At 38.9% G+C, this 12,800-nt stretch overlaps 1 protein-coding gene across 1 annotated transcript; it reads right to left on the bottom strand.

Moving 5' to 3' along the window:
• Positions 1-1,929: 1,929 nt before the first annotated feature.
• On the bottom strand, positions 1,930-10,034 carry panx1a (pannexin 1a). The gene is made up of 6 exons (XM_046834130.1): positions 9,700-10,034; positions 6,472-6,596; positions 5,445-5,635; positions 4,724-5,225; positions 4,175-4,340; positions 1,930-3,115 (listed from the first exon to the last, which is right to left on the bottom strand). The coding sequence occupies exons 1-6, from the start codon at positions 9,881-9,883 to the stop codon at positions 3,045-3,047; spliced, it is 1,239 nt and encodes a 412-aa protein (XP_046690086.1). The 5' UTR covers positions 9,884-10,034; the 3' UTR covers positions 1,930-3,044.
• Between the last annotated feature and the right edge of the window lie 2,766 nt (positions 10,035-12,800).

A 12,800-nucleotide genomic window follows, 5' to 3' on the forward strand; every position in this document is an offset into this window, starting at 1 on the left:
TTTCTGGGAGCATTGCACACAAAATCATCCTACAAACAAAATGAACATCTACATTAGGAAAAATTCTAAAAGTATTCAAACATCATTTATCATTGTTGAGATGTTTCTTAATTAAATTAAATTGACTGGACATGATTTGGAAAGACACACACCTCTCTATAGAAGAACCCGCCTGCAGAAGTCAGAGACAGGAATGTTGCAAGGTACAGATCTTGGAAGGCTAAAAAGAAATTGCTGCCACACTAAAGATTCCCAGGGGCACAGTGGCCTCCATACTTCTCAAAGGAAAGAAGTGTGGCACAACCAAGATTCTTTCAAGAGCTGGTGAAGAAGAACCCTGTGGTCACTCCGACTGATCTCTCTAGAGATCCTGTGTGGAGATGGAAAAAAGTTCCAGAAGAACAACACTCAATGCAGCCTTCCAACAATCTGGGATTTATGGCAGAACGGCTAGATGGAAGCCTCTCCGCAATACACATGAAAACCTTGATGTTTGCAAAAAAAGCACCTGAAGGACTTTCAGACATTGTGGAACAACTCTCTGTTTTGATAAAAACGAGATTTACTGTAACTGTTTGGCCTGTCTGGAGGAAAACAGGCACCATCCAAACTGTGAAGCATTGTGGGGGCATCATGATGCTGTGGGGGTGTTTTTCAGCAGCAGGGATTAGGAGATTGATTAGGATTGAGGGAAAGCTGAATGGAGCAACATACAGATATATCATTAATAAAAGCCTGTTCCACAGTGCTCAGGACCTCAGTCTGGGACAAACGTTCACCTTCCTACATGACAACTTCCCTAAACACACAGACGAGACAACACAGGAGTGGCTTAGGGACAACTGTGTGAAAGTCCTAGCATGGTCCAGCCAGACTTGAACCCTATTAAACATCTCTGGAGAGACCTAAACGTGACTGTTCACCGACGCTTCCCGTCCAACATGATGGATCTTGACGGGCTTTGCAAACAATGGCAGAAAATCCTCCAATCCAAGTGTGAATAGCTTGTTGCATCATACCCAAAAAGACTCGAGGCTGTAATTGTTGGCAAAGCTGCTTTAACCAAGTACTGAGAAAGGGTCTGAGTGTAGATTAATGAGGGAAAAAACTATGAGAATGATTGTAGTATCAGGCTGCAACATAACAAAATAATAAAAACAATTAATGAAATGGCTTCAGTTTAAACCACTGAAAAGTGAACGTGGGGAAGAATTGGAACGCTGACGGCACCCCAGGCCTCCTCTCATCACCTACCTCGTTACCTCACTTTACTAACACCCTGGTGATGTCTAAAATCTAGTGGAACATCTTCCCAGAAGAGTGGAAGGTTATTTTAAAGTAAATATGTCAGAGTTAGGATTAGCTTGCCAACAAACGTTTGTCCATAGATACACACGGAGTTATTTCATTGTTTCTATTATAATTTATTTTTTGTTATACCATGTTTTATTGTACAGGGATTTAAATTACTCTTTTCTTTGTTACTCTGAATTTACCCTATGGGGCCATAAATAGAGGCACATCTCATCTCTAGACACATTTTAAACCTGAAATCTATTGCATAAAGAATCTTACAGGCATCCATTCTTTTTTTATCTAAAAAAAAAATTTCAAAATCCACAACGGTGTAAAAAAATGTGCAGGATTTTATTCCAAAGATCTTTGACAAAAAAAGAAAAATTACAAATAAAATTCCCACGCATGCATGCAGTTTTTTTTTAGAACATAAAACCAAAACTGTCTGGCAAATTCGAACATTAATAGTACAAAAATAGTACATATTTTTGAAACCCTGTCAGTACCATCAGAGAGAAAACCCAAGATCAAAGATAACTACATTTCAGAAATTCTACAAAACATCAAAGGTGACTAAAATAAACCTCTTGAAGTTTCATTATCCAGTAAAATTCAGTTTTCTGCTTTTTTTTCTTTTTCCCATGAGATGTATTATCCGAGAGTAAAAAGTGTTCAAGTATTTAAAAAAAAGTGTGACTTTATGTCTATTTGTACAGAATAATGATCTGTATAAGAACAGCAATACCACCATTTTTTTTATTCTTTACCCAAAATGGAGGACGTCAAAAAAACATGATTTTTCGCTGCATACAAAGATGTACAAAATCCCGATTAAGTGCAATCATTTAAAAAAAGACAGATACATTGTTAGTGAATCGTCTTTAAAAATACGACTGCAACAACAGTGGTCTCATGAAGATGTTTTCAGAGACACCGGACATTCAATGGACACATTGAATTATTTTTACATGTAAAACATTTACACACAATACCATTCATTCCTGCTGAGAATTTGAACATTACCTCTATACGGTTTGCTTGTTGTTTGCGTTTTGTGCGTTGCACTTCGCTCACCTAAGCCTCCCCTAACTTGAAGGAAATAAATAAATAAAACAATCCGTAATAAATTAGCTAGCTTGAAAGGATTTTCCGTTAGGAACGAACCTGCTACCATTAGAACAAAAAACTCCCAGAGAATAAAGAGAATATTCAAGTTATAGAAAATGAAGACACTAAAATATTCCAAAACAAACGAGTTCGAGGGGGGTTGTTCTATAATGGGGACAGAGTTGAGACACTGAGTTGAGACACTGGGGTTACTGAAAACAGCAATGCTGGTAATGAGGCCCTGAATTAACATTTCTGATGAAGTTTAATAAGAATAAATTATTAAAAAGATGTTAAAGGAGCAATGATGGAAAGAATCCAATCAGGTTTTTTTTTATGCTGAACTCTCGATCCCCATGTTAATCTGTATGTATATCAGTGTACCATTATGTACATTATGCATTCGGACCACATATACACCCCATTTACATATCAGCCCATCATAATGCATAAAAAGATGAGGTAAATGTGGCATTTGAATGAAGCAATGTGGGCTACACACACACACACACACACACACACACACACACACACACACAATCATAAAGTACCATTAACCACTGTCTTCCTGAACCACAGTCCATGACGTCTCATTAAGCATTGCATTTAACCACATAGACATCATGTGACACTGTGGCACGTCATGTGACTCTCTGGCGCACAGCAGCATCGGCTCGAGGCGTCCCGTCTTCGGTCAGCAGAGGGGAGACTTCTGCCGAGTCACCAACAAAAACATTAGATCATGTGGAGCAAACACTGATGTGTATACACACACACACACACACACACACACACACACACACACACACACACACACACACACACACACACACACACACACACACACACACACACACACACACACCAAGTAAACGCAAAACACACAAAAAGGGGTCCGATTAAATAAGGGGGTCAGGGTTAAATATAGAGACCAGGGGTAAAACTGCAGTATCAGGGGTAAAATTGGGGTGATGTAAATAAAATATGGGGGTGGGAAAAGAATATGGAGGATCAGGAGTAAAATTGGGAATCAGGGGTAAAAATGTGATGTCTGGGGTCAAATATAGGGAATGGGGATCAAATCTGGGGATCAGGAGAAAATAGGATATCAGGGGTAAATTTGTGATATCAGGGGTAAATAGAGAGGAAATATGTATATATGAAAAATATGGGAGATTGGAATCAAATCTGGAATCAGGGGTAAATAAAAATGGGGTATCAGAAATAAAAAAGATCAAGGATCAACCTGGGGTAGCAGGGGTAAAATCTGGGGGAATCGGGATATAATACAGGGGCTCAAATATAAATATGGAGAGATCAGGGTAAGATTGGGGTATCAGGGGTAGAGATAGTGATCAGGGTAAGATTGGGGTATCAGGGGTAGAGATAGTGATCAGGGTAAGATTGGGGTATCAGGGGTAGAGATAGTGATCAGGGTAGAATTGGGGTATCAGGGGTAGAGATAGTGATCATGGTAAGATTGGGGTACCAGGGTCAAAGATATTGATCAGGGTAAGATTGGGGTTTTAGGGGTAAAGATAGTGATCAGGGTAAGATTGGGGTATCAGGGGTAAAGATAGTATTCAGGGTAAGATTGGGGTATCAGGGGTAAAGATGGTGATCAGGGTAAGATTGGGGTATCAGGGGTAAAGATAGTGATCAGGGTAAGATTAGGGTATCAGGGGTAAATATAGTGATCAGGGTAAGATTGGGGTATCAAAGGTAAAGATCAGGGTAACATTGGCACCATTTCCATTTCCTTTTTCTTTACCTTTCATCGCTATACAGTTTTCTCCACTCTTCCCCAGGCTTGTCTCTGCATGCGAGTTCTTTTGCAGATTTCCATCCACTACGTCCGTTTTCACCTGACCAAGTGACTGAAGCAGGACCAGGGTGTCAAACTGCATCTCTCCAGACTCCTTCAGGAGCTCTAATACCTACACATGGAACACACACACTGCATTAGTTTATAGGCTGGAAATCTCTAGTGTCTGATGAGCCAAAGGACCCGGGAGTGAAACATACAGGTTCAATAGGACTTCAAAAAGAAACTTATAACTGTGATTTCTAAAAACCATACGAGAGGTTTAGGCTAGAAAAATTGGAAATTCTAAAGAAACTCAAATGTAACCAATGCGACTGTAATGCTTGGTGGAATCTTATTAAAAAGGACACATTTAATTATTAAAAATCATTTCATTGATATAAGAAATATCGCTAAATGTAAAAATAAAAACGGCATAAAAAGACAAAAGTCCAAAAATTGCGTTTTCGTGAATCCATAAAGGATCATTCGATTCGAACACGACTGAATACACACCTTCAAGAACTTATAGCTTTTCAGTTCACTCAGGTTCTCTTCCAGAAACAGCAGGTACAACGCCAGATCATTCCACGCCCTGGGTCCTAGCTCCATCACCCCGAGCGTGGGCAGCCTCTCGTAAGGTTTGAGGAATTCAGCCGAGCTCCTCAGAGGAACCAGCATGGAGTACACACATGTGGGTGCCAGCAAGAAGTACACGATAAGGTTGATGTAACTGAGGAGCTGGAACACACCCACAGCCACCAGTTTGCACTGCAGAGCATCGGGTACGGACGAGTCATTAAACAGCACACCTGAGCGGATGTTGCACGGAAACTCGTCCGTTACAGACAGACGAATGTAGTAACACAAGTAGATACAGGCCAGGATCAGGGCCAGGAAGGTGAAGGCTCGGCACAGTATGTAGCGCAGTAGCAGGCAGTAAGATAAGCGCTTGGTCTTCAGATACTGTTCCACCAACGGGTACTTAAAACAGCTTTCGGTCAGGTCTGAAGCAGAGCTGTAAAGGAACACACACATAAATAAGGATGAGCGTGCTCACAAATATTGTAGTCCCCCATAAGTTGGACAATATAATATATATTCTTTCTATAATGAAAATAATAATAGTACTTAAAACCACACACACACAACACTCATGTATTAAAAAGTGCAATGAATGGAAATCGAATTATTTTTTTATTTTTTAATCAAACTTTTTTAAAACTAGTGTGCATACCTGTGTGTGTCAGAGTGCGGGGGATTGCTGTGGAGGCGTTTGGCCAGTTTGATGGCTCTGTTGTAAGTGCGGTCGAGCTCGTCCATGATGAATGTCAGCTCAGAGGAGAGACTAGGAGTCACCGTAAATCTCCAAAACAGGGCTGGGAGGTACACCAGCATGGCGACTAACAAGAGGATGTAGGGAAAAAACTAGCAAAAAGGAGGAGAGAGGAACAGAGAACGAGAGAGAAAGGTTTTGTTAATTATGGTCTAAATGATTAGATTGAGTGCATATTATGTGGTGTATGTGTATATACAGTAACTCACAAAAGTGAGTACACCCCTCACATTTCAGTATAATCTTCTCAAGAGACAATAATGTAGAAATGAAACTTGGATATATTTTATAGTGGTGAATGTGCTGCTTGTTTAGCAACACAGAGCAGTTTACAGTACTGTAGATTTGCGGTCCCCAACATTTTTTTGCGCCAATGTCAGACAATATTTTCACGGACCGGCCTTTATTTCCCCCCCCCAAAAAAAAATCATTTAGAATCATATAATAAATAAAACGGAAATAATGTAAGTTATGTATTCTTTCTGTGCGGCCCGGTACCAGCTGACCCACGACCCGGGGGTTGGGAACCACTGCTGTACAGAACGTGATGAAATGATACAGTATGTATGTGACAGTAGCCACGTGGACGAGAGCCGGTACGTGAGTGGAGGGCGGAGCCTATCTCTCTCTCTCTTTATATAAATGTATTTGGGGTGTAACAGTACACTAAATTCTACATTATTATGATTAACAGTTGTGAACATGAGCAGTTTGAATTGTAAGCATTTTAAATTGCTGCTTGACCTGACCTGAAGTGATCTGATATTTACTTGAGTAACAGACACGTCTCCTGTTTTGAAAATCCCCTACTGATTTCTTCAACCAGGGAAATGACCGTAGCCTGGTATCATGTGGGTTTGTGTGTGTGTGTGTGTGTGTGTGAGAGACAGAGACAACTGTGTTGGACCAAACAGTGTCAATCGAGTACCTTATGCATAGAGAGAGGAAGTCCCCCTGTGTTCTGTTTCCGTACATCTGCCCAGCAATAAGCGTCCACGAACGCAGCCTGACGCCAGGAGAAGTTAGTGGGAGAGAAGCAGCTGATCTGAGTCCCTGAAAAACAAGAAACATGACACTTAGGCTAATTCCGGTAACGTGTTTAATAAGGTCGAGTTACTGGAATGTCGTGGGAATAAATCCTGTTATGAAACATACTGCTGAAATATCACACCCTCTTTGAACCAGGGCTCTGAAAATGCAGAATTTGTGACTCATTTGCAATTGAAATATCGACAGAGTTTGCATGTGATTTGCAGCAGCGACTCTGGAGGGAGGTGAAAGGAGGCAGGTGTGAAGTAAACATCTTGTACCTAACCGAATTCAAACGTGCAATGGATGATATATGTGCTTGATAGATCAAATCAATAGAATTGCGGTTGTTCAAGATTTCTTGAGATTTTCGAGCAGAATTGTAGCCGGACAAAATCCAGGCAAAAAAAGAACCTACGAAAAAACCCCGAAATAAACAATGCTCTGTAAAAGAGTACTTGTTACCGCAGAGATGTGATTTGACTTCTTTGATCGACACGTCAGACCAGACGATTTTCTTACATTACCCACTTGACCAGCTCCTCATAATAGAGCCACGGGGATTTGGCCCCAGTTTGCGCTATACATAAAAAAAAGAACAATGCAGCATGCTTTAATCCTTTAATCTGCCCAGCTTTCTCACATCCTCATCAAACACACCAGCCTCCAAAAGCGTCTAAACGCGCCCGTCACCCGATAGTCTACCCGTCCTGCGGCTGCAGTGCATTCTGGGAAGTTGCTCTGATTTCTCCTCTACGTTACAGACGTCGTAAAAATGGTGTATGTACGATGCTGGAGAATTGAGATCAGTTCAGTTTCCTTTATGTTTGATACAGTTTTCACTTCCTATGTTAGATTGACACTTGGCATTAAACCTCCTGCACATAGGGGACAAATATCAAATGTAGATTTTTTTTGTTTTGTTGGATTTTATCAATTATTAGACAATACTTTGCTGAGTGTGTAATTGTGCTGGTACATTAAGGACTACCGTGGACATCTGACTCCTAAAAATCTTCTCTGTGGTGGTCATAGCAGTGCCACATTAGTTTTACTTTTCCAATAAGTTTAAATAGATTGTTTACCCTTTATGGGCATTTTTTACCTTTTATAAAGCTTTATAGATTCCACCTCATGTGGAGTTTGGACACTGAACCTTTTTAAGTGTTTAAAGGCTCTGACATTTCTGGAGAATCTGGTTTTGGATCTGTGATGATCTTAAATGCTATTTTATGAGTTGCTCAGTAGCTCCTGGTTCCACAACCTCAACTGACTGTAGAAAGATCATTACTCATAATCTTACATTTCAGTGCTCATGTTAGTTCTCTCTCTTCAGTGTTCTGTATTGTTTTAAAGACTATAATCACACTCTTGATGTCACCCAAATGAAAATGGGTTCCCCTTTTGAGTCTGGTTCCTCTCGAAGTTTCTTCCTCATAACATCTAAGGGGTTTTTTCCTTGCCACAGTCACCATGGCTGCTCATCAGGGATAAATACACACCATTCACCTTAACTGTTAAATTCTGTAAAGCTGCTTTGAGATAATGTGAAAAAAGCTTATAGAAATAAACTTGACTTTTGTTTCTAAAAGTGTGCATCATCTTTTGAGGCAAATTTAATCAGTCAATTACAATGAATTATTCAAATAGATAATTTGGCTGTTACCAAAATGCAAATGAAATCAGAATTTTTTTAAATATTACATTTATAATATACATTTGTAATATATTTTTAAACAGCTGATTTTGGAAAAAAAGAAAAGAAAGAAATGGCACTTTTACATGTACACACTTTCTGCCTGTACATCTTAAATTTCGTGTTCATTCTAAATGCAGTTTATCGGACTGAATCGTACAGGGACAGAACGCACGCGTCTAATCTACTAGACTTTATCGTGTAATGTACGTGCGTGCACGATATATATCGTACATCGAATGCCATATTTTCAACGTCCCCCGGTGATGTCATCGATGCACAATTACGACCTTCTCAGATGAAGAACAAAACACTGGGATGTTTTCACACAACACAAACGCTTGAATTTGAATACTTCTAAGAGGTTTTGGTGTCGATTTAGTCTTTAAAATCCAGACTGACACAGTATTATGGTGGTGTTCTTGAAAATTATATTGACAAAACAGATTTGTTTAAAAAAAAACAAAAAAAACACATACTTTTATAATATTAACCGGTATTCCTTTTCTTAAATAAATAGATGATATATAGATAGATAGATAGATAGATAGATAGATAGATAGATAGATAGATAGATAGATAGATAGATAGATTAGATTAGATTAGATTGATTTCGTGCTTAAAATCCAGACCGACACACTATTATGTTGTTCTTGGAAATTTAATTGAGAAAACAGATTCGTAAAGAAAAAAAAAAAAAGAAAAAAAAAGAAACCGCATACTTTTATAATATTAACCGGTATTCCTTTTCATAGATGGATGGATGGATGGATGGATTAGATTGATTAGATTAGATTGGATTGATTTCGTCCTTAAAATCCAGACTGACACAGTATTATGGTGTTGTTCTTGAAAATAATATTGACAAAACAGATTCGTTTGGAAAAAAAAAAAAAAAAAAGAAACCACATACTTTTATAATATTAACCGGTATTCCATTTCATAGATAGATAGATAGATAGATAGATAGATAGATAGATAGATAGATAGATAGATAGATAGATAGATAGATAGATAGATAGATAGATAGATAGATAGATAGATAGATAGATAGATAGATGATAGATAGATAGATAGATAGATAGATAGATAGATTTAGTCTTTAAAATCCAGACTGACACACTATTATGGTGGTGTTTTTAGAAATAAATTGGAGAAAACAGATTCGTTAAAAAAAAAAAAATAAACACGCATACTTTTATAATATTAACCGGTATTCCTTGATAGATAGATAGATAGATAGATAGATAGATAGATAGATAGATAGATAGATAGATAGATAGATAATGAAAAGAGTCTGTATGGTACTGTTTCAGCACGTGTTTATGGTTTACCAACTAACCTCTGCCTGGAAAACAAACAATAGCGTGTAGAAATGTGAAACCGCTGTCGTGTGTAAAGAAACGGTGAAGTTAAACGTGTGTAAATTACCGACTGAAACCTCCTGAGCGAAGGCCAGAGAGATGAGTAGCAGCGGCAGACCCACTGCAATACACAGCACCAGCTTATCCAGAGCCAGGTCCAGGCGCGCGCCCTTATACTTGCCCTCATTGCTCGGTTCTTTCAGGAGGAAATCTGAGAAAACATACTCTGTCGCGACGTTTGCTATCGCCATGTTCAATCCCCCGGAGCGGAAAGAAGGTTAGAGATGTTTACACCCAGAACAAATCCATTTACTGCGCGAGCAAGTGAGAAAATGAAACTAAGACGCGACTCGGACCCATAAGCATTGTTTCTCCAGGGTTTACCTGTTCAACTTCCTGTTCTTCTAATTCGTCGGTAAAGGTAGACCTCGTGGGGCTCGTTACCGCCACCTGTAGAACACCAGCGGTATCACTTCTGCACCTAGCTAACGTTAGCTACTACAAACAACTAGCTTAAAAATTGTACATAATAATAGAGGAAGCAAAATGTGTTAAATGTAATATACAAAACAGCAATGCATTTCCCCCAACGTCTTAAGTGTCAATCTATTAAATATATTATATTAAACATATATAACACGACATAAGGATGAAAATGCAATTCGGAGTGTCCTAAACGTGACGAGGACGATAAACATTTAAATGATTATTTTGCTACCATTTCTGCTTAAACATATCAAATCAATGTGGGTAATATATCTATTTTTTTATTTTACAACGAATAAATCATTATCATTAGTATATAATTTACATATTAAAACTACTATTGGAAAATGTAAATTGTTATAAAATTTTTCTTTTCCACCAAATTTTTCGCATGTATGTTTGATGGAAATTTAAGTTTAAATACAGAAATACGTTTCCATTTTTGTACAGTATATTGCATTGGCATTTTTGCATATTACATTTTAAATTGAATTTTGCTACCCCTATGCTTCCATATAATAATAACATTAAATTATATGTCAATGCTTTTGTTTGCTCACATTTGCCGTCAACACTGCGCATCATCCGTCTCCATACCCACCTGTCCTGCATGTGACCTGCCTCTCACCACATCCATAAACTTCCTAAAACCTTCCATACTTCCATAAACTTGGGTCTCTATCAATAAATAAATCTACACTGGTACACTAGATTACAAACTTAAGATAAATCAGCCTACAACTCTTTTAAAAGGATTTTTTATTTTTTTTTATAAACATTTTAATATTTCTTTCCCTTGAATATGTATTCAATTATTTCCAATAGTTATTCCCTTGCTCTTGGTTTGTGCTGCATTTAGGATTGTCTATTTACATTAGAGTTTCTATTCAGTCAGATTTCATTCAACACATCACGTGTCACCGGGGGGTCCAGGAAAATCTGGCGTAAGGCTTTCAGAATCAGAAGTGTGGGCTTCTGCAGCGTTAAGTGCATTTAGCTTGAAGCGTTTGCTTTAACCAAGCAGAGTTCGAGTTGGGTGACACCGGTGTCGTCCAGCAGGTGTACATTAACCAGTCAGCGTGCAGGTGGGAAATTAACCATCTGGTGACCTGGTGCGGTCAGAACAACCTGGAGCTCAATGCTGTCAGAACAGTAGAGATGGTAATTGACTTCAGGAAGACCCCAACCCCAGCTTTCCTTATCAAGCTGTGTGACTCTGCTGTCGACACTCTTGACTCCTTCCGCTTCCTGGGAACCATCATCTTTCAGGACCTCAAGTGGGAGCTGAACGTCAGTTCTCTAATTAAAAAAGCACACCAGAGGTTGTATGTCCTGTGACAGCTGAAGAACATTAACCTACCAAAGTCATGATGCACTTTAAATCCTGCATCTTTGAGTCCTTACTTACCTCCTTTATCACCATCTGGTATGTTGCTGCGACTGCGAAAGACAAAGGCATACTGCAGCATCTAAACAAAATGGTTGATTTGCAAATATTTTATGGTTTTTTTATGTATTTTATGAGAGATGGTTATTTAACATTTACGGAGTTTGATCATGTCAAAACTACCGTTTGGCCCATTTTCTTAAGGGCATCATGTCCTGCTTCAGAATGTCACAATACATGTTAGAATTCATGTTTCCCTCAATGAACTGCAGCTCCCCAGTACCAGCAGCACTCATGCAGCCCCAGACCATGTCGCTGCCACCACCACCATGCTTGACTGTAGGCAAGAAACAATTTTCTTTGTGCTCCTCATCAGGGTGTAGCCACACATTCTGGACACTATCTGAGCCAAACAAGTTTATCTTAGTTTTATCAGAACACAGGACATGGTTCCAGTAACTCATGATCTTGGATCACTGTTGTCTGGTTTGCTTGTGAACCAGCTGCAAAAGAGGCTTCCTTCTGGGACGACGGCCATGCAAACAGACTTGTTGCAGTGCGCAGTGTATGGTCTAACGCAATGCTGCAGCACTCATGTATGAGTTTTTTGTAGCAGCTTCTCCACCTGACGAGGACTCAACTTCTTTGAAGGACCCTTGCGAGGCCTGTTTCGAGTGAAACCTGTCTTGGAAAATCTCTGTAAGTCCATGGCCAGTGTACTGTAACTCAGTTTCAGGGAGTTACCAATATTATAGACTAGGCATCCTGGTGAAGAGCAACAATTCCAATTCTTAAATCCTCAGAGAGTTCCTTGCCATGAGGTGCCTTGTTGAACACTTAGCGGTCAGTATGAGAGAATTGGAGTCAAAGCACCAAATTTTAACTGCTCAAATACAAGATTCACAAATTTTATGTTCCTGTCAAGCAGACAATAACATCGACATGATGAATAGGAGATGTGGCTTTATATGGTTAAGTAACATACAGTTATTGTCCCTTAGGGTGTACACACTTTTGCATCTGTATTTTGAGTTATTTTTAGAGGACAGTAAAACTGTACTGCTGTACAAGCTGCACATTGACTACTATAATATATATCCAAGTTTCATTTCTATAGTATTGTTCCTTTTGTGAGATACTGTATATATGTATATAAACCATCTGTGTGGAAACAGCAAAAGTTTTGTGTGGTTTCCTGATAAATTACGCAAATGAAAACACTTACAACTACTTTAAAACATTTACAAGAATATTTCGTCTTCGTGCTCAGTGTTGAGTATGATTTTACTAATAAT

Source organism: Silurus meridionalis, chromosome 21, assembly GCF_014805685.1.
Source record: "Silurus meridionalis isolate SWU-2019-XX chromosome 21, ASM1480568v1, whole genome shotgun sequence".
Lineage (NCBI taxonomy): Eukaryota > Metazoa > Chordata > Actinopteri > Siluriformes > Siluridae > Silurus > Silurus meridionalis.